Below are 20,833 nucleotides of genomic sequence, written 5' to 3'. Positions count from 1 at the left end.
CAGTTTCCGGCCAATTAAAAAAAATTTTTTTTTTTTTTTTTTTTTTAGAAATGGGATCTTGCTATGTTGCCCAGACTGGTCTTGAACTCCTAGGCTCAAGTGATCCTCTGCCTTGGCCTCCCAAAGTGTGAGGCTTACAGGTGTGAACCACTGCACCCAGAGCAAAAGGGTTTAAGAAGTGACAGGAGGCCAGGCGCGGTGGCTCACGCCTGTAATCCCAGCACTTTGGGAGGCCGAGGTGGGTGGATCACGAGGTCAGGAGATTGAAACCATCCTGGCTAACATGGTGAAACCCCGTCTCTACTAAAAATACAAAAAATTAGCTGGGCGTGGTGGCAGGCGCCTGTAGTCCCAGCTACTCGGGAGGCTGAGGCAGGAGAATGGCTTGAACCCGGGAGGTGGAGCTTGCAGTGAGCCGAGATTGCGCCACTGTACTCCAGCCTGGGGGACAGAGCGAGACTCCGTCTCAAAAAAAAAAAAAAAAAGAAAGAAGTGACAGGAAAAGATGAATGATGGGGAGGAGGAGACACTGGGGGCTCATGAAAGGTTCCAAGGGGAGAGGAAGCAAAGGCCACTACCACAGCCCCTCCCTTCCAGGCTGGCACAGGCAGGGCCCAGGACAGATGCAGGTTTGGGATGCCCCCGGGTCTGCCGGGACAGTAGCCACTTGCTCAGCACCTGTCACGGCCTAAGCTCAGGAGGTACGTTGATCGTCCTGATGACCATCCCCACCTTACAGGCTAGAACACGGAAGGGCATGGAGGCTAAGAACCTTCTTGGCCTGGGCCACACAGGTCCTAAGGAGTGAGTTTTGGGTTTTCATCTAGAGGCCTCCAGACCCCCAAATTGAAGCCTCCCCCGTAACACACTGTCCCATGGAAACACACTTCTGCTCCCCATCTGTGATCGATGGAATGGGCCAATTCAGACAGTAGAGGCACGCTGGGATCTGGCTGGGTTCAAGCAGAGGCTGTGCCAGCAGCTGTGAAGTGAGGTCACACATGTGACCTTGCTGGCATTTCCCATCCCTGGATCCTAAGACTTCGGAGCGGCTCCACCTGGCAAGTGCTATGAGGCTGGGACCAACTGCAGGGCAGCAGCCGAAGCCATGCGGAGCCCTCTGTGGCCTTGTCCTCTGGTGCCTGCCCCTGTGACTGGGCCTGTCCCTCCCCCAGGGGTTCAGCGGCAGGGCAAGCACCTGCTGGTGTACGTGCGTGTGTCTATGTGTGCATGTGTGTGCACGTGCACCCTCACAGGCCCCCTGGCCACACGTGGGACGATCAAGGCTCACGTCCAGGGTACCTGCGGTTGGACTTGTTCCTGCCCAGCCCAGGTGCAGGCCGCCTGCAGTGGAAAAGCTCACATCCAACAGCAAAGCAAAGCTCAGGCCATGTTGCTAGCTTGCTGAGACGTCACGGGACTGTTTGATTTCTTCATCAAGTTCCTTAGCCCTGGGGGGCCACTTTCTTCAAGAAGGGCTTTTATCTCCATGAACCCTGCTGCTGTGTGAGCCACCTGGACAATTCCGGGTTCTCAGGCACTATGCTCAGAAGAGACGTGAAGAAGGCCAGGTGTGGTGGCTCATGCCTGTATTCCAAGCACTTGGGGAGGCCGAGGCAGGTGGATCACCTGAGGTCAGGAGTTCGAGACCAGCCTGACCAACATGGAGAAACCCTGTCTCTACCAAAAATACATAATTAGCTGGGCATGGTGGCAGGTGCCTGTAATCCCAGCTACTTGGGAGGCTGAAGCAGGAGAATCGCTGGAACCCGGGAAGCAGAGGTTGCGGTGATCCGAGATCACACCATTGTACTCCATAGCCTGGGTAACAGAGCGAAACTCCGTCTCAAAAACAAACAAACAAACAAGAAGAGACATGAAGAGGATGGTTTCCCAAGCCCACTTCCTAACGCTGCCCCTTATTCTTCAGGTGTGCCCGTGTGTGTGCTGGGACGTGTGTACATGTGTGCATGCGTATGGCTAAGGTCCCCACACACATGGTGTGTGCATGCATGCACATGTGTACACACTCACATGTCCCAGAATGTCAGGTGGCAGGGACTGACTCCTACGTACTGAGCTTCTGGGTGAAGCGGAGGTGGGATCTGGGCCAATAAAGGCAGGCAATGGGCCTCATGGTTAACCTTGGCCCCTCTCCTGGGTGAGCCGGATGCCTGTGATGCTCGGGGTGATGAAGTCCGAAGAGGTCTGCATGGTTGCCCCCCAATGCCCGTGAGCACTTGTGTTCAAACAGGCGAAGTGAGGTTCAGGCAAGTCAGTCCCTCTTGTTAGAGGGCAAGGCCTGACCCCCCCATGACATCCCTATACCAAGTGGCACCAGGCACTTCACTTTCATCTCCCGAGAAAACAACAGAACATCATGCAAAATTCTGGGTGCTCTGACTTCAGGATATATTTTAAAAAATAAATGGCATCTGGACGCGGGACTTTGAGCCAGGCCTTCCCAGCTTCTCAGGAGCTGGGCTAAGCACCAGCATGGACCTGTCACACTCACTGATGCCATTAGGGAAGGAGGCAGCCCCGGAGCAGAGAGCATGTCACCAAGGTTGCCAGGGCCATTCCCAGGAGCATGTGGACACCCAGACTCTTCAGCTTAGCTTATTTTTAGAAGACACGACACGAGAACTCGGAATATCTTTTGGTTCTAACAAGAGTTTTTGTTTTGCTTTTTAATAAAGAAGAGAAAGGGGTTCCTTGGTTTTCTCCACAGATGAATGTTTTTACAAAAAAAGAGTAGTTTTGGATGTATACATGCCACTTAGGAAAACCTTTTGTCCTTGATCGCTTTTAAAACCCTTTTTTTGGACATCATCAGGTCATTTTGCGTATTTTTGTGGACTGGCTGATTTCCCCTGTGTTTTTGCCAGGTGACCTCTCTCCTTTTCAATTTCCCCTCCCAGAAAGCAACTCGTAGGGAATGGAGGGCCTTGAAAAGTGCCATTGGCAGGATGGCCTCCAAGGAAACAGAGCCCGTGGGAGTGGGCTCTGAAGATGGGTGGCCCCATGGGACAGGAGTGCCTGGTGGCCCTGGTTTCCCCTTGGAGACATCTATGCAGACTGGAAACGAAGAAACAGAAGGAGGCACGGAGTCGCTTTCTCTTGTATTGTGGATATTTTATCCCTGTTTTTCACAGCAGCAATTTTAATAAACAGATGCCTGCAGCATTTCACCACTACGCAAGAGCTACTCGCGCTTGGGCAGGCGCACACCTGCCTGTGCACACAGGTCCTCGCACAGCACGGCAAACGCAGCCAGGCCTTTGGGACACAGGCCTCTGAAGTGTAAGTTAGCAGCCCTCACCCCGACAAGCTTCTAAAGACCAAAAAATACCTCTATCCTCCACTACATAAAGCTTGTGAGTAGCAAAACTTGTAAAAATGAAGTGTACAAAAGGAAACATCCGTATAATACATTTGCACCCTGTATACAATGGGTCCCTTTGAAACTGGCCAACAGTCAGCGATGGCAGATTTTCAATCATAGAAAAAGCAGCCAGTGGCTGTCATGCGCACTCAGGTCAATGGTTTGTGTGGCTTCTCCAGAGAGAGAGATTTTCCTTTACAGTTACAGTACTTGCTGGCGATCTTGGTGATTGAAAGGCCAGTTGAATTTCCTGGCATTTAGGCAAGTAACATTTGATTGTCACAATGTACAATTCTGAGACAATAAATACAAGTAGAGCAGGTGCATTTCTTCATTGTATCAAGTAACTCCAGTTTAATGTCATACAATTTAGTGCATTTCAGTATCTCATTCACAGTTCGACTTCTGTCCAAATACTTGTGCAACAAAAAGTTAAGAAATGGAGACGAACTCCAGGTGACATTGTCATTGTACACAGCTTCAAATTCTAAGACAACTCAATGATCTTTGAAAAACGTACACTGCTGTTGCCTGGGCCGGCGACACCAATGTCCCTGGTAACTTCCTGGGCTCCCTAAAAGTGTTCCCGTCATTCTATTTCCCGAGCAGTTTGTAAGAATGCCACCATTATCCCTGAATTAATGAGCAGCGAGTGGCAAGTGTTCATGATAAAACTGAATTCATGTGTCCACCCCACTCCAGCAGATCAGTGTGACATCTTTTACGCAAAAATTGTTTTTGCATCCTGGCCCCGATAGGCAGGAATACGGAGCCGGATGTCTGCATCCCCCAGGTCGGCCCCACGGCAGGGGTATGGGGCAGAGCCAGGGCGGAGTCAGGGGTGTGGCCGGCCCCATCCCCCGAGGCCAGAGGGGGCTTGCCTTTGGTTTGGGGACTAGCTCAGTAGAGAAAGGGGCAGGCACAGGGCCGGGGACGTGCTGTTTCCAGAAAGAAGGCAGGCAGGCGTTTCGGGCTGGCCGTTTGAACCCTGAGCCTAGGTGCAGTGCAAGGGCTAGAAGCACATCACGCCGTGGAGCACTAGTATTGCACGCCAGGGGCTGCATGCAGTGAGCCACAGGCCAGAGGCCTGCAGCGGGAGTCTACGCATGGGGTTGAACAAGTCAGGTGAAAATCTGCAGGGCTGGAGAGATTATACTTGGCTTGTTGTATAAGTGTCTCAGGTAGAGACAAAGCATGCAGAAAGTTACTTACTCTTCACCCCAAATCTGACCCCAACCGGTAGTCACAACAGGCATGGACAGCCTGGCAACAGCTACTCAATTGCACGTGAGTGAAACACACAGCTGGATCCAACCACGGCTTTTCCTTCAGATCAACGTCAATGCTCAGCAATACCGCAACGAACAGCGTGAGGAAAGATTCTCATGCCACAGTGCACGAAAGGGAGTCGGGACAGGCAAGGCAGAGAGACTCAAAATTCATCGACAGGACGTGCTTTTTTTTTTTTTTTTTTTTACACAAGAAAGTGCTGCTTACATTGTTGTTTTGTGTTATTTAGTGATTTGTTCAGCGCTCATCTCTTCCACCAGACTGCGCTTCCTGAGGACAGGGACCTTAAAGCACCTCACATAGGGTGCGCGTCTGGTACACTGTCGCCGAGTACCAGACAACCAGTGTCTCACACGGGGGAAGACGATGAAGACAGCAATGACATCCTTGGGAAGATGGGCAGGAGACCCCATGACACTTGGCACCTGGGCCTAAGCTGGGAGGCCAGCGGCGTCCCCAGGAGACCACGGCCCAGGCTGGGATCTTGGCCTGCCAGACGCCTGTGGGTGGGCCTGGGCCATCTCACCTGGGAGCCTCCAGTGGGGCGCCTGGCTCTTGGGTGGGTAACAGGAGCTACAGGCCAGCAATGCCCTTCCTGTCCTCGGCCTGGCTCAAGGACCAGGTGCAGAGGGCATCAGCGATGCCAGGCCTAGAATGTGCTTCACCCTGACAGCGGCCCGCACGGACTGGGGGCTACAGAGTTGCTTCAGCCTGAGCACTCAGCCTGAATTTGGACATAACATCAACTGAATTAAGCTCAGAAGTAGGGTGTAAAGGAAAAAGAAAAAAAAGACTGTTCTGGGATTTATGAATTTAATTTAAAAAATGTAAAGGAGCTCTCCTCCCCTTTTGCTTCTGGATGAAAAGCAAAATCCACCCTCCTCCAAAAAAAAAAAAAAAATCCAAACATTCATGGTGTAGTTTTTATTGCTCTTAAAGACTTGGTGTTGAGAAGCACAAGCTAAGCTGTGAGATGGGAAGGAAACCAGATGAGGTGTGACCCCTGCACCTGGGCCTCCGTCTCCACTCTAACCTAGGGGCTGCCCAGCTCCGCCATGGCTCAGTGCAGAATTTATACGTTATATATTAATTTCAAAGGGAGGGAACTTCTATGGGAAACAATAACAATTAAATCATAAAAGATCTAAATTTGCATTTTCCAGGTCACATATGTGCATGGTCGTACCCTTCAGCTTTTTTCCTTAAAGATTTTGCAGGTGTTAGTGAGTCAGTGAATGGCATGGATCTAAACACACACGGAGAAAGATGAGCAGCGTGTGGCATGAGGAAGGTGCAGGAGAATCTCTGGGGTGCTCAGCCAGGGGAGCGCGTGCCCTGCCCACAGCACAGCTGCCCGAGTGAGCGGGTGGAGGGATGAGATTTCAGATGGAGGGAAGCACATTTCCAAAACAACAGTGTCTGCAAGCGTGTCTCGCATGGTTTCGTTGGTCTCATCTGGTTTCGTTGGTCTGCCCCTTCACCCCCGTGAGGAGCCGTGCTCTGAGCAGGTGTGCACAGGTGGCATCCCGCACACGCCCTGAGAGCACGGCCCCCACAGACCCGGGGCCCGGCAGTGCCTCCATCATGCAGAACGCTGCCGTCCCCTCCAATCTCCCCAGGACACTTAGGCCCGATGCCGAATTATGTTCTCGGTTTACTTTTCTTCATGCCTCTTTTCTCCATTTGTTTTCCCCTAGAAAACTCAACCTACCCCTATTCAGAACGCTGGTTTCAATGTATCAGAGATAACACCCATTTTTGTTTTTTTCCCTTGCTAAAAAGATGAGGGGGGTGTGACTCAGAACAAGCAAGTTGAAAGCCAAATGCAGGTGGGCTGATGGTACCGCAACCAAGTTGAGCTTTCTACCACTGCCATTGCCCCAGGGGCCCCACCTGGCCATGCTGGGGGAGTGGACATGCTGTAGGGAGAAGCAGCCCTCGCTCGGCGTGGGCCAGGGGCTCGCTGCAAGGCCAGGGGAGCCAGCATGACCGGCCGAGCGCTGCCCTCTGCTCTGCCTGGACTCTCAGAGACGTCCAGGAGGCAGGGAGCTGGGCGCTCAGGGGTGGCCGGGCCACAGTGACACCGGCCAGGATGGGGGCAGGCCCTCCCCAAGGACACAGTGCAAGGCTGGGGGGTGGGGGGTGCCCCACCTCTAGTTTCCAGCAGGAAGTTGAAAACCACCAAGAGATCAACCAGTAAAAATAAAATCTCTAGAAGCCAATGAGCTCAGTGTTAACAGTCTCCAACCACCTTTAAAAAAGAGGGTTGACGGTGCCCTCGCTTCTTCTGAAGCATCCTAGAGTCCCACAGGCTGCCCTGTTCTCCCTCCTTGGCTCCTGATCTGTGGGATGGGGGGGCGCACGGTAGCCCCGAGGGTCCTCCCTCCCCAGCACCCAGTGTGGAGGGACCAGGATCTGACAGCCATGAGAGCGACAAAGGAGCTTTAGGTGCATGGAGAACTCTGCATTTCACTGAGTTCTCAGGGGTCCATCCACTTTAAAAACAGATGTACGTATTTACACACAAGGTCAAACAGGAGCTAGGGCAGACAGGGCTCTAGAAAGTGAGGTGGGGCGTTCGCCCTCAGCCAGCCCCAGGACAGGGCAGAGTGAGGGCTCCGACTTCGAGGAATGGACCTGATGTTCGTGCCGGTGTGCTTATCACTACGGGCGCCCTCCACGGGGCCCCCACTGGGAGCCAAGGTGCTGAGCCAAGCAATGCTCCCGGGGGACGGGACCCGGCCGTCCACTCCCAGGAGGACAGCAGAAATTCATTACGAGACAGTTTCGGGGGGGGGGGGGTGCAGAAGAGGTGGGGGGCCAGGTTAAGTTCCCAAAATAACTGATTAAAAACCAAAAAATTTGATCTAAGTTTAAGGAGAGAAAGCAGCCAAAGGCTCCCTCTTGGAAGCGGAGTTCTGGAGAGACGGCGTCTGCGGGAGGCCTCTCCGGCCGGACCCACCTCCCACGAGCGCGCGTGGAGATGCTGGGACCCTGCACTGTGGGAGGCTGAAGACTTCACCTGACAGGCCTTCTGAATTCTTTACTCTTGGCTCAACTTTTGTTAATATTAGTCACCAGTTAATAAGAAAAATAGTTTCTAATTGTCTTTTCCTCCACTCTGTGTGTTGCTGTGGTTTTGAGTTAACTGGATACCACCGTCAGGCCGCGTGTTCAGTCACAGCCATTAATTATTCCTTTTTCTTAAACTCTTGGTTTCCGTAGCTGGAGCCTTTTTCTATCTCAGTTACTCCTATCAGTCTGCGAACTCCAAAGGAAGCTTTCAAGACAGGAGAGAGAGAGAAGAGGTGAGACGGATGACTTTGCCTTTTTGCTGTAAAACGTGTTACTGGGGCTTCCTTCCTCTGCCCCAGACCCTCTCCCTCTGCCCCGCACCCAGTGGCCTCTGCTGTCAGTGAGTAGGTGTGGCCCGCGGGGAGACAGCCCTCAGGCCGTGGCCTGCTCAGGCAGGGGTGAGGGGCACGTCTTCTGACCGGCTGGGTCCGAGGCAGGTGGACACGTGGACCTTGCCCTGCCTGCCCCTCTGGGTCTTTGGCTGGTGGGAGCAGAAGGGCTTCGGGGCATTCTAACAGCTCGGCCTTGCAAACCCAACAGGTGACAGAGGTGGACGAACAGGACCCTCGGATGTAAGCAGGTCACATCCTGTCCTCTGTGGGTGGCCTCAAGTCATCTCGTAGTCCAACGGGAGAGGCTGGCGGCAGTCACTGCCTCTCAGGACCCCTCCCCCCAAGGCCCCTGGCAGGGGCGGCAGAAGCAGGGGAGGAGCTGGCCCAGCTGCTGGGCCTGGGGAGTCAGCTCACGGGGCGATGCACACGGACTGTGTCTCCACGGACAGAGACCCCTCAATTATGGGGAGTGGGTGGGTGCCGGAGCTCACCACAGGGACAGGCTGGATGTCTGTTCGGCCCCAGGCTAGCTGATGAGTTGTGGTGGGCCTGGCATTGTGCCTGGGGTGGGCACACAGTGGGGAAGTCGCTGGCGGTCAATGGGGAGGAGCTGACTGATGATGTCCTGCTTAAACCTCCCGAATGGCCAGCCCAGCCTGACCCCTAAGAACCCAAAAGCAGACAGGGGGGCTGGGGACCCTCTCGGGGACCCTCTCGTCGGCATCCTCAAGGGCGCCAGCCAGTGGGGCTGCAGTGGGGATGGCGCCAGGTGGCGGCCGTTCGGCTCTCTGGGGAGGCGACCCTCAGCTCAGTGCAAGAATCCAGGCTCTGAGGCCCGCAGGCCGTGGGGGGATCCTGGCTCCAGGGTCCGTAACAGCCAGGCCCCTGCCTCCCACAGCCACTGTGATGAGTCACCAGGTCCCGGACCCTGTGGCTGATACTGTGAGGCCCGTCAGAGTGTGAGCTGTTAGCGACAGTGTCCATTACCTGCTCCCACAAACCCCAAGAAAGTCAGGATCAGGAGAGGTGATCCGCTGGCAAAGACGCCCAAGACAAAACTGAAGAGGGGAGACAGGAGAATGGTGGCCCAGGACAGGAAGTTCAGGAGGGTCCACGGCCTCCGGGCAGGCTTAAACTGCTCCCCTGGAAACATGCCCTTCTGATTATATATCTCCTGGAGCGCATCCTAGAAGAGTCAACAGAGAAAAAGGAAGTGTGAGGCTTCTTTACAAGCTATTATTTCAATGCAGGAGAAGATTGTTGGCAATGAAAAACGACTCAGCCTAAAAAAAGTGCCACGTCAATTAAGAGGACAAATCACAGAAGCTGCAGGTGGAGGCGAAGCTGGCTGTACGTTTTTGGAGAATCTGATAGCGTGCATCAAGAGCTCGCAAGCGTATCAACTCTTTGACTGAGGAAGTCTCCCAGGAAAATAATCGGTCAAGAAAGCAACATTGTGAATACCAACACCTGCCTGCCCAGCACTGCCCCGGCCACCCGCCACATCCCACACCTCCCACGAGCCAGAGGCAGTGGGGGTGGCAGGTGTGGCCTGTGTGAGTCCCGCGGCCTGGATGCAAATCCCTGCAAAGCGCACTCTCAGCCGCACAGCCCACGTAAAGTTCCTTAACCTCGCATGCCTCCGTTTCCTAGCCTGGCAAAGGAGGCTAATGAGGAGCTGGGAGGAGAGAGGAGCCTGGCTAGGGCCACCTGCAGAAGGTTCTGTCTCTGGTGGGAATGTCAAGGGCACAGGCTGGCAGGAAAACACCATGCCTGATAGAGCAGACACTCTGCAGCCACTGCCCGTGGGTGGGGCAGCCCGTGGGACTCTAGGATGCTTGGGAAGTAGTGAAGGGCACCATCAACCCTCTCTTTTTTTTTTTTGAGATGGAGTCTCACTCTGTCGCCCAGGCTGGAGTGCAGTGGTACGATCTCGGCTCACTGCAACCTCTGTCTCCCGGGTTCAAGCGATTCTCCTGCCTCAGCCTCCTGAGTAGCTGGGATTACAGGTGCCCACCACTGCGCTAATTTTTGTATTTTTAGTGGAGACAGGGTTTCACCATGTTGGCCAGGCTTGTCTCGAACTCCTGATCTCGTGATCCACCCACTTCGGCCTCCCAAAGTGCTGGGATTACAGGCGTAAGCCACCACACCTGGCCGACCCGCTCTCTTTTAAAGATGGTTGGAGACTGTTATCATGGAGCTCACTGGCTTCAAGATATTTTTTCTAGTTGACCTCTTCGTGGTTCTCAGCTTCCTGCTGGAAACTGGGGTTGGGGTGCCCCTTGCCAGCCACACACTGTGTCCGTGCAAAGGCAGGTGTCATCGTGTCCTGGCCACCCCTGAGCACCCAGCTCCCTGCCTCCGGAATGTCCCCGAGTGTCCTGGCACACACATTTTGGCTGTGTGCTTCTTGAACTATGTTGTTTGTATAAATTCAAACTTCAAGCCTGTTGGAGGACAGGCCTGTAATTATGAATTCCCAGGCAGACTTTCTTGAGCCCAAGAGGAGAAAGGCAAGTTTCAAGGCCATTTCTCTGTGCTGGGAGGTAATTTTCTTTTCCAGTTTAACCTTCCTGAGGGTCCGATTCTTAGAGGGTCCCAGCATCATGTGGGGTTTTTGGTTCTAACGTCCCACCTTGAATGAGGGGAAATCTTTATCTTCTGTTTCCATGTAGGCATCACAGCATGAGACTTCAGGGGATGGGGCAGGCAGAAAGCATCAGGTGGGCATGGTGCTGCTGGCTCCCAGGCCCAGGACCGAGTTTCAGCCCCACCTCCCTTTTCAGTCCTGGAGATTTCCCGGTTTTTTTTCTTTTTTTTATTTTCTTTCTTTCTTTCTTTCTTTTTTTTTTTTTTGAGTTGGAGTCTCGCTCTGTTGCCCAGGCTGCAGTGCAATGGGGCGATCCTGGCTCCTGCAACCCCCACCTCCTGGGTTCAAGCGATTCTCCTACCTCAGCCTCCCGAGTAACTGGGATTACAGGCATGTGCCACCAGGCCCAGCTAATTTTTTGTATTTTTAGTAGAGACGGGGTTTCACCCATGTTGGTCAGGCTGGTCTTGAACCCCTGACCTCAGGTGATCTGCCCACCTCGGCCTCCCAAAGTGCTGGGATTACAGGCGTGAGCCACAGCACCCGACCGATTTCCCTTATTTTCTTGAGAGCCCATCAATGCATTTACGATGATATTTTTTACATCCTGGGAGGATTTCCTGGTTATCTCCTCTCCCACAAGGCCGACAGTGGAAATCGAATGCCCCATGCATTTGTGTGTATAAAACAAAGAGAAAGTAGTTGTTGGGCTGAGTAAGCCGTGGGGGAAAGAAATAAGAACTGAGTGTGGTTTTCAAAACAATGCTCTAACATCCCTAATTTGTTTCTATTATACAAGGAGTCTAGTGACCATCTATGTCTGTTACATACCTGTAATGTCTTTTAAGAAAATGAAACAAATGTGACCAAATGTTACCAGCCATAATTATACAGGCATCATGTTACCCTTCATACTTGTCTGTAGTTTGTTAATTTCTCAAACATTAAGAAGAAGGGCCCAGGTGTGGTGGCTCATGCCTGTAATCCCAGCACTTTGGGAGGCCGAGGCCAGAAGATTGCTTGAGCCCAGGAGTTGAATACGAGCCTGGAAACATAGTGGGACCTCATTTCTACAAAGATACATTTTTTGAATCATTAGCTGAACATGGTGGCTCGCGCCAGTAGCTCCAGCCACCCGGGAGGCTGAGGCAGGAGGATCGCTTGAGCCCAGGAGGTCAAGGTAGCAGTGAGCCAGGATCGCACCACTGCACTCCAGCCTGGGTGACAATGTGAGACCCTGTCTCAGAAAACAAAACAAAACAAAAACAAACACAAAAACAAAAAACAAAAAAACAAAAAAAAAAACAGAAAGAAGAAATGAAAGAAGGATCAGGAGTATTTGGGACCTGGGTGGCACTCCTGTCTCCCACGGAGTTCCCACGTGTCACCTGCCTGCTCGCCAGCACCCCTTCCACAGCCTCTTCAGGAGACCGGGTCCCTGAGTGGGAGCAGAGCCTGCTTACCTTCTCCTGGTACAGTTTATGAAGCCACTGAGCTGCTTCCTTTTCATCCAGCGGGATGTCTTCCAGAGGAAATCTCCTGTTTTATGAAGAAGATTCAAGGTAGGGTGAATCACCACATGACCTGACACTAGAAAGAGGGCACAGGGGAACATGTCGTGTGCCAGGGTGGCCTATGGGCCCCACTCCTTCTATCACATCTCACTCTCAATTTCTTTTCTTTTTCTTTTTTTTTTGAGATGGAGTCTCGCTCTGTTGCCAGGCTGGAGAGCACTGGTGCGATCTCTGCTCACTGCAACCTCTGCCTCCCGGATTCAAGTGATTCTCCTGCCTCAGCCTCCCAAGCAGCTGGGACTACAGGCATGCGCCACCACGCCCAGCTAATTTCTTCTTTGTATTTTTTTTTAGTAGAGACGGGGTTTCACCATGTTGACCAGGATGGTCTCGATCTCTTGACCTCGTGATCCACCCGCCTCAGCCTCCCAAAGTGCTGGGATTACAGGCGTGAGCCACTGCGCCCAGCCTCTCACTCTCAATTTCTAAAAACAAACATTAAATGAGCTTCTCCTCAGGCATCCGCCCTGAGTACACAGTCAGCGTGGCATGGCGGCGAGAGGCCAGGATGTGGCCTTCTGTGCAGGGTGGCGGCAGCATTAACCCCCAGGGTGCCCATGAGTGATTTAACCGGGCAGGCCACGCCCCTGGTCCCATGAGAAGGGTGGTCATGTGTGAGCTCCCGAGAGTTCTGGTCTTTCTTAATATGTTCATTCTTTAGAGACAGTCATGACTAAGAGTGTCTTTCATTAGGCAAAGATTATTTCACAAATGCAATCCACTTGCTTCAAATATGAAAAGTATTAAAAATGTAGGCACTTTAATCTCCATTGTGAAATCGCTGATTTCTGTTTGGACACTCATTTATTTACGTGCTAATCTACCAAATGGATTAGCAGCCCACAAGTTGACACGTCTACTTGGTAAGATAAGCAGGGTAATTACAAATTACCTAATTGGACAAATCTAATTGGAAAATTTTAAATAAGTAACATGTTACAGCTCTTATTTTAAAAGTCAGTTGGAATTTGAGTAAGTACACAGGGTAAGCCACTCACATATGATATATTAAAATCTTTTAAATACTTTTACAATTTAATAAGAACACCAAGTTTGCCAGCTAGGATGACAGTGGTGATTCTAAGGCAGCAGTGATACTGTGTGTACGGGAGCTGGGATTCAGGGGCTGCCACGTCCACAGCGCCCGTCACTGAGCCACACGGCAAGATGTCAGGTAGGCGTGACCTGTTTTCACTGGTGCCCAGTTCTCCCTTCCCTCTCAGCAGTTAAGAAAAACACATATCTGAACAAGTTGGCTACTATTCAAAACAGGCTATTCAGGCTATTAATTTATATAAACAGGCTGTGTATATAAATTAAGCAATAAAATTAAAAACACACTGATATAAGAACAAAATTTGGCTCATGTGTCTGAAGAGTTTTCTTAGAACGTGAATGTACTCTTTCATTCAAAACAATTATGAAAGTTATACGAAATTCAGAAAATCTTGCCTTACAGTCAAACTGACTAAAATTAAATTCATTTTCGGCCGGGCACAGTGGCTCATGCCTGTAATCCCAGCACTTCGGGAAGCCGAGGCAGGCAGACCACGAGGTCAGGAGTTCGAGACCAGCCTGACCAACATGGTGAAACCCCATCTCTACTAAGACTACAAAAATTAGCCAGACATGGTGGAATGCGCCTGTAATCCCAGCTACTCGAGAGGCTGAGGCAGGAGAATTGCTATAACCAGGAGGCGGAGGTTGCAGTGAGACGAAATTGCACCACTGCACTCCAGCCTGGGTGACAGAGCGAGACTCCGTCTCAAAAAAAAAATAAATAAAAATCATTTTGTATAAAATTTTATTGAAAATTAACTTCAACATTAACAAAAATAAAATGTGGTTTTCTCTTAAAAAAAAAAAAAAAAAGGAAAAGAAAAACACATATCCCTGCCTCCCACAAGTCGCTTCCGTAAGGGAGCATCTTAACAGCGGGCGCTCAATGCTGCCTCTTCCCTGCGACGGCTGTCAGAGAATCACTTTGCTAAGGAAGCGCAGCCCCGTGCCACCAGGTGGGGACAGCTGGGCTGCCCTGAGCACTGTCTGGGCTCATCGTGGACCTTTATGAGGGAGAAGCAAATCGCTGCGTTGTAAGCCAAAAAAAAAAAAAAAACAAAAACAAAAAAAAACAAAACCCAAAATTAAGATAGACAGGTAGGAACCTGCCGTACACGGGCAACCGCAGTGCCTCTCAGCGCCCAGGAGGGGGCGACGACGCACCTCAGAGCAGGAAAGACCAGGCTTGAGCTGCGGGGCCCACCGGTGAGGTTTCCACAGCCAGGCAGGTCTCCACGCTCTAGGGTCACACGCCTCACACTTCTGTCTAGGAACTGAGGAACCCGAAGCTTTGGTGTATGAGGATTCCACCTATGGGTCCTCACCCCATCAGAAGTGAAAGCTGAGTCTCATTGCAACACAAGCACACGCCAGCACACGTCATACACCAGCACCCACCAGACACTGGTGCACACACCGGCACATGCCAGCACATGCCACACACATGCCAGCACACACCAGAACATACCACACGCCAGCACACACCAAAACATACCACACGCCAGCACACGCCGGAACACACCACACGCCAGCACACACCAAAACATATCACACGCCAGCACACGCCAGAACACACTACATGCCAGCACACACCAAAACATACCACACCAGCACACGCCAGAACACACCACACACCAAAACATACCACACCAGCACACACCAGAACACACCACACACCAGCACACACCAAAACATACCACACCAGCACACGCCAGAACACACCACACGCCAGCACACACCAAAACATACCACACGCCAGCACATGCCGGAACACACGTCAGCACATGCCATACACCAGCACCCACCACACACCAGCACACCTCAACACATACCACACGCCAGCACACACTACACACCAGTGCACACACCGGCACATGCCAGCACATGCAACATGCCAGCACATACACCACACATCACATGCGAGTGCACACCACACACATCAGCAAACGCAAGTACACAACAGCACACAGCACACACCAGCACACATGCAGTGTTCACAAGCCTCTGCCACATGCTGGTGAGCAGATGGCCATGAAGACAACATCACGTCCCAGTAAATAAAAACAGCTTCACATGGGCCCCAGGTTCAACTGGCATGGGGAGGATGCCACAGACGCCATGTGAGGAACAACCGAGGCGCAGAGGCTTCTTTGTCTACAGTGAGGGGAGGGGCCTGCCCAGAGGCCCACGCTGGCTGACTGTGGTCCCTGACACACACAGCCCCACGTCATACACACCACACACATCAAACACATACAATTTATACACACCACACACACCAACCCCGATTCATATACACACACCACACACACCACACACACACATGCACATTTATAATTTATACACACATACCACACACAGTTCAACACACACACCACAAATATAATTTACACCATACCTCACACACCACACACACATCACACACCACACCATACACATATGTAATTTATACACACACCACACTATACACACACCACCACACACATCACCCCACATGAATATATAATTTATAGAAATTTTTACACACATACCACACACATATAATTTATACACACATATAATTTATACACATAATTTATACACACATAATTTATATGCACACTATACTGCAAATACCACACCCATATACAACACACATAATTTACACACAATGCACATACGTACACCACACATGCACACATACACCATGCACACATCACATATACTACATACATAATACACACCACACATACACATCCCACATGAACACACACACACCCACACATGCCCCACATACAGGTTTTATCGTATGTCTGTTACATACATTATGAAATAAACATAAGAATTAAAAATAAGATAAAAAGTAAATATAAATAAAAATTCTGTTTTTTTCTGCACCCCAGGGTGTCACCCTGAGCATCTGCCTCCTGGAGCTGACTCAAGCCACTTGAAGGCCCTCGGCCCAGGGGCCAGCCCTGGGGACAGGAGAGCCCTGCAGCCGTCCTGCACACATTGGCCCTGCTTCCCCATGGCCCTGGGCATTGCCACCAAAGCAGGAGGAAGGAGGGCCAGCCCCATGCTGTGGGGAGCCTGGCGCTGTGATGGCACGGCTGCAGGGGCGCGCGGGGACACTGCTGCTCCTCAAACAGCGAAGCGGTGAGTGACCTGAACAGCTGAAGCCTTACAAGTTCAAAGCGAGTATTTATTAAAATATGATCGGGCAAAATAAAGGCAGCGGCAGGGAGGACGGCGGATGAGGAGTCTCTCCGTGTGGGCCTGCGTGGCACCCGAGGCGGAGGCGCCGTGCAGCTTGGCGGGTGGCCGGGCTCCTCCATGGCCAGTGCTGACGTTGGGCAACTACTCTGACCACCCAGCCTCGAGCCACCACTAACCACCCACGGATGACAGCAAGACGTGCCTCAAGGGCTCCTCTGGTGAAGATGACTGAGGCCAGCTGTGGCCAGGATCTGGCACAGGGCCGCCAGCTGCTATCATCCCCTCTCATGTCCTGTCCCAGCCTGCCATCTGGACCGTCCAGGGCCCCGGTCAGTCACCGCAGCCTCCATGGTCCACAGTGGCTCAGAGCTCCCTCCCAGGGGTTTTAGGCACGTAAGGGAGAGAACTCTCGGCTCGTGGGCCCACTGACCCCGGGTCGGGAGAAGAACGCCTCCGCCCCTAATCAGCCAGTCCTTGAACTTCAGAAAGGAGTGTTACCTAGCTTATGTTTATGTTCACAAACCCTTCCTGGAAACCTCCTATAGTACGGCCAGAACTGGGTGGTGTCGTTTTGCTTCGTTTAATTTGTACATGCCCAGGCTCTCGACATTAGAATGTAGAGGGCCTGTGGCCACCGTGGGCAGGCTCGGCTGACCAGGATGCACACTCAGTTGGTGGTGGTTGGATTGCAAATATGGAAACACATATAGTGACGGCTCTGTGCAGCTTTACACGTGGCAAGGAGGGCCCTGCCTTTCCGCACACACTTGAATGAAACCAGAGACTGACAAGCTCAACAAGGGCCATCCAGCGCACGGTTTCTTCGTGCCTCAAAGGCCTGCCTGAAATGAAGATTTGTGCTGGAATCAAGGTCACAACCCCAGCCTGTGTTTTAAGTCAACAGGATTTCTGGGTGGATTTTCTCCTCTATGTGAGCCAGAGAAGCTTGGAGAGTCCAAGGGCAGCAACGGCTTGGTGGCGGCACCCACAGCCCTGACTGTGTGGGCAAAGAGACACACTGCCCCGAGGAAAGCCGCTGGTACCCTGCAGAGCAAGCCCCAGGCTCCTCCTGGGGTCTAGACACGCCACTCCCATTTTATTTCATTGGGACAGGACTGAGGCCCCATAGCACTGAAGCCCCAACTCTCAAGACAGGGTTTGAAAAAGGCTGTTCGGCCCAACGTGGTGGCTCACACCTGTAATCCCAGCACTTTGGGAGGCCGAGGCGGGCAGATCACTTGAGGTCAGGAGTTCGAGTCCAGCCTGGACAATATGGTAAAACCCTGTCTCTACTAAAAAAATATGAAGTTAGCCAGGCGAGGTAGTGGGCGCCTATAATCCCAGCTACTCAGGAGGCTGAGACAGGAGAATTGCTTGAACCGGGGAGGCAGAGGTTGCAGTGAGCCAAGATTGAGCCATTGCACGCCAGCCTGGGCGATGGGGTGAAACTCCGTCTCCAAGAAAAAAAAAATCAAACAGCCTCTTCCTTTCCCTTCACCACTGTCTCCTTCAGACACTGCGGTCCCTCGCGTGCTGCGGCTGCCATCACCAGGGCCAGCAGAAAGCCACTCCCACCACCAGCGCTGCTTCAGGCCAGGGGCTCCGCAGGGGGTCCCGTCCTGCCCACCAAGAGACCTGCCTGGGTTTCACCCCTCGGTGAGAAGTCAGCACCGTATGCCCCCCAGGTTGTGTGACTGCGGGCCCCAGGAGACTTATGGAGCCCAGTGGGGTTTGAGACAAGGCCCGCGAAGGGACAGAGCATCTTACAGAGGGAACTGCGGGGGCTTCCCAAGGAGGCAGAAGGAGAGGATGGAGATGGCCTCGAAAGCCAGGTCAATGATTTCCCCAAAGGAATGACACACACCGTGGGCAATGGTGAGTCTCCCCACACATCCCCCGTGTCTCCGTGTCCTCTCCGTGGCCTGCATCCCAAGCCCCGGACGAGTCCTGCAGGGCCTCTCCTGTGTCTGCTCAGCAGGGCAGGGCTGCAGACAGGCCTTCCGTGTGAGTTCCACCCCGCGGGGCTGTGGGACGTGGGGCCTGGGCCCAGCCACCCTCCTGGCCTCTGCCCAGCGCAAGCTCATGAAGGTATGGGGGGCGGCGCGAGAGCCACAGGGTCTGGCCTCACCTCACGCACATGTCCGCCTCGTACTTCTTCCCGTAGAGGATCCCCAGCAGGGACGGGTTCTTGTTTCCTCTGAAGTTCAGGGTTACATCATAGACAGCTGCGACTGTGGGAGGAGACGGGAGGGTGGATGACCCAGCCCAGGCGGCTGCATGGTCACTGCCAGAGGGAAAAGCAAGTTCCACCTGGGACCCGGCCCCGTCCTGGGGAGAACGCGTGAGGGGTCTGGCCCCGTCCTGGGGAGAACGCGTGAGGGGTCTGGCCCCGTCCTGGGGAGAATGTGCGCGGGGCCCGGCCCCGTCCTGGGGAGAACGCGTGAGGGGTCCGGCCCCGTCCTGGGGAGAACGCGTGAGGGGTCTGGCCCGGTCCTGGGGAGAACGCGTGAGGGGTCTGGCCCCGTCCTGGGGAGAACGCGTGAGGGGTCTGGCCCCGTCCTGGGGAGAACGCGTGAGGGGTCTGGCCCCGTCCTGGGGAGAACGCGTGAGGGGTCTGGCCCCGTCCTGGGGAGAACGCGTGAGGGGTCTGGCCCCGTCCTGGGGAGAACGCGTGAGGGGTCTGGCCCCGTCCTGGGGAGAACACACCAGGACCTCTTCTCCAAGTTTTCTTTCCCCCTCTTTTTTCCCCGCTCTCTGTTGGCGAGGGCATTTAGTGGCTGACGTTTCCCGTGGGTACTGACGCTGTGAGTGTGACCCTGCTGTCTGGCTGTTTTCTGTTCTTTGTCCCTTTATTTCGACTCCTTTTGGATTAATAAGATGTAATAATGATTATTTTCCCTTCATAAGGTTTTGCATTATGTATTTTTTATTATTTTAATTGTTTCTCATGAATTGGCATTTTATCACCTCAAAACCTGACGCGGGAACCTTGCGGCGCCGACCCCCTCACTTGATTCCTTTTGCACTTCTGTTCTTCTGTGTTTCACATGGAATGCACTCTTTTTTTTTTAAGAAATCACTATTTTCCGTGAGCATAGCGGTGGCCCCGGCTCGGGCAGTCTGGGGCCTACCTGTCCCCCGGAGGCACTTGACCGCGGTGGTGAAGCCCTTGGTCCGCGGCAGCAGGTGGTACTTGAGGACAGGAAGCCCCTTAGCAGCCGCCACCTCCATGCTGACGCGGTGCTTGGTCTCCGTGAAGCGCGTCCCCTCGCAGTACAGGAGAAACTAGGATCAACACGGAGACAGGGTCACTCCACACAGCAGCTGGGGTGGGTGCATGTCCAGGCCAGGCCTGCCTCTCTGACAGGCAGCAAAGGTTGTGGCTGAATTTGTGGAAATCTTGGAACCGCTTTAGCGAGCAGCATGGGTTATGACTGAAAGGTTCTTTTATTCTAGGGCCACAGTCTGCACTCCAGTCACACATGTTCATTCACACAGGAGAGCTCTCCAGAAAGAACTTTCCAGAAAGAAGTGAAACATGAAGGTGTGTTGGGGCAGCAGCCTCTGAGCACTGTGAAAACAGAGAGGGTTTCATCCACTTGCCACGGCATGAGTTAGAAATGTTAACAGCAGGCCAGGCGTGGTGGCTCACCCCTATAATCCCAGCACTTTAGGAGGCCGAGGCGGGTGGATCATGAGGTCAGGAGTTCAAGACCAGCCTGGCCAACATGGTGAAACCCCGTCTCTACTGAAAATACAAAAATTAGCCAGTCGTGGTGGTGTGTGCCTGTAATCCCAGCAACTTGGAGGCTGAGAGAGGAGAACTGCTGGAACCTGGGAGGCAGAGGTTGCAGTGAGCTGAGATCATGCCACTGCACTCTAGCCTGGGTGACAGACTAAGGCTCTGTCTCAAAACAAAAAAAAAAGAAATGCTAACAGCAGGCTGGCAAGCTGGCTCATGCCTATAATCCCAGCACTTTGGGAGGTGAAGGTGCTGATCACCTGAGGTCAGGAGTTTGAGACCAGCCTGGCCAACATGGTGAAACCCCATCTCTACTAAAAATACAAAAAATTAGCCAGGTGTGGTGGCACGCACCTGTAATGTCAGCTACTTGGGAGCCTGAAGCAGGAGAATCACTTAAATCTGGGAGGTGGTGGTTGCAGTGACCCAAGATCGCACCACTGCATTCCAGCCTGGGCGACAGAGCGAGACTCCGTTTCAAACACACACACACACACACACACACACACAACAAAACGAACAAAAAAACAAAACAAAAACAAAAAAACAGAAATGCTAACAGCACAGGCAGCCCATTTTCCAAGACAG

The 20,833-nt window shown here is 52.7% G+C and overlaps 1 protein-coding gene across 10 annotated transcripts in view; it reads right to left on the bottom strand.

Moving 5' to 3' along the window:
- Positions 1 to 3,707: 3,707 nt before the first annotated feature.
- The window catches only part of AGPAT3 (1-acylglycerol-3-phosphate O-acyltransferase 3), a 121,716-nt gene continuing 104,590 nt past the window's right edge, over positions 3,708 to 20,833 (bottom strand). For all 10 annotated transcript variants that reach the window (XM_031005127.3, XM_019017773.4, XM_063702672.1 and 7 more), the window contains 5 exons: positions 19,635 to 19,788; positions 18,632 to 18,734; positions 12,139 to 12,214; positions 9,070 to 9,268; positions 3,708 to 7,955 (listed from right to left, as the gene is read on the bottom strand). In XM_031005127.3, the coding sequence (XP_030860987.1) occupies positions 7,867 to 7,955; positions 9,070 to 9,268; positions 12,139 to 12,214; positions 18,632 to 18,734; positions 19,635 to 19,788 (621 nt within the window). In that variant the 3' untranslated portion in view covers positions 3,708 to 7,866. The remainder of the gene's footprint in view (positions 7,956 to 9,069; positions 9,269 to 12,138; positions 12,215 to 18,631; positions 18,735 to 19,634; positions 19,789 to 20,833) is intronic.

The sequence above is a fragment of the Gorilla gorilla genome, chromosome 22 (assembly GCF_029281585.2).
Source record: "Gorilla gorilla gorilla isolate KB3781 chromosome 22, NHGRI_mGorGor1-v2.1_pri, whole genome shotgun sequence".
Taxonomy (NCBI): Eukaryota; Metazoa; Chordata; class Mammalia; order Primates; family Hominidae; genus Gorilla; species Gorilla gorilla.
This window is presented reverse-complemented; position numbering and strand designations above follow the sequence as displayed.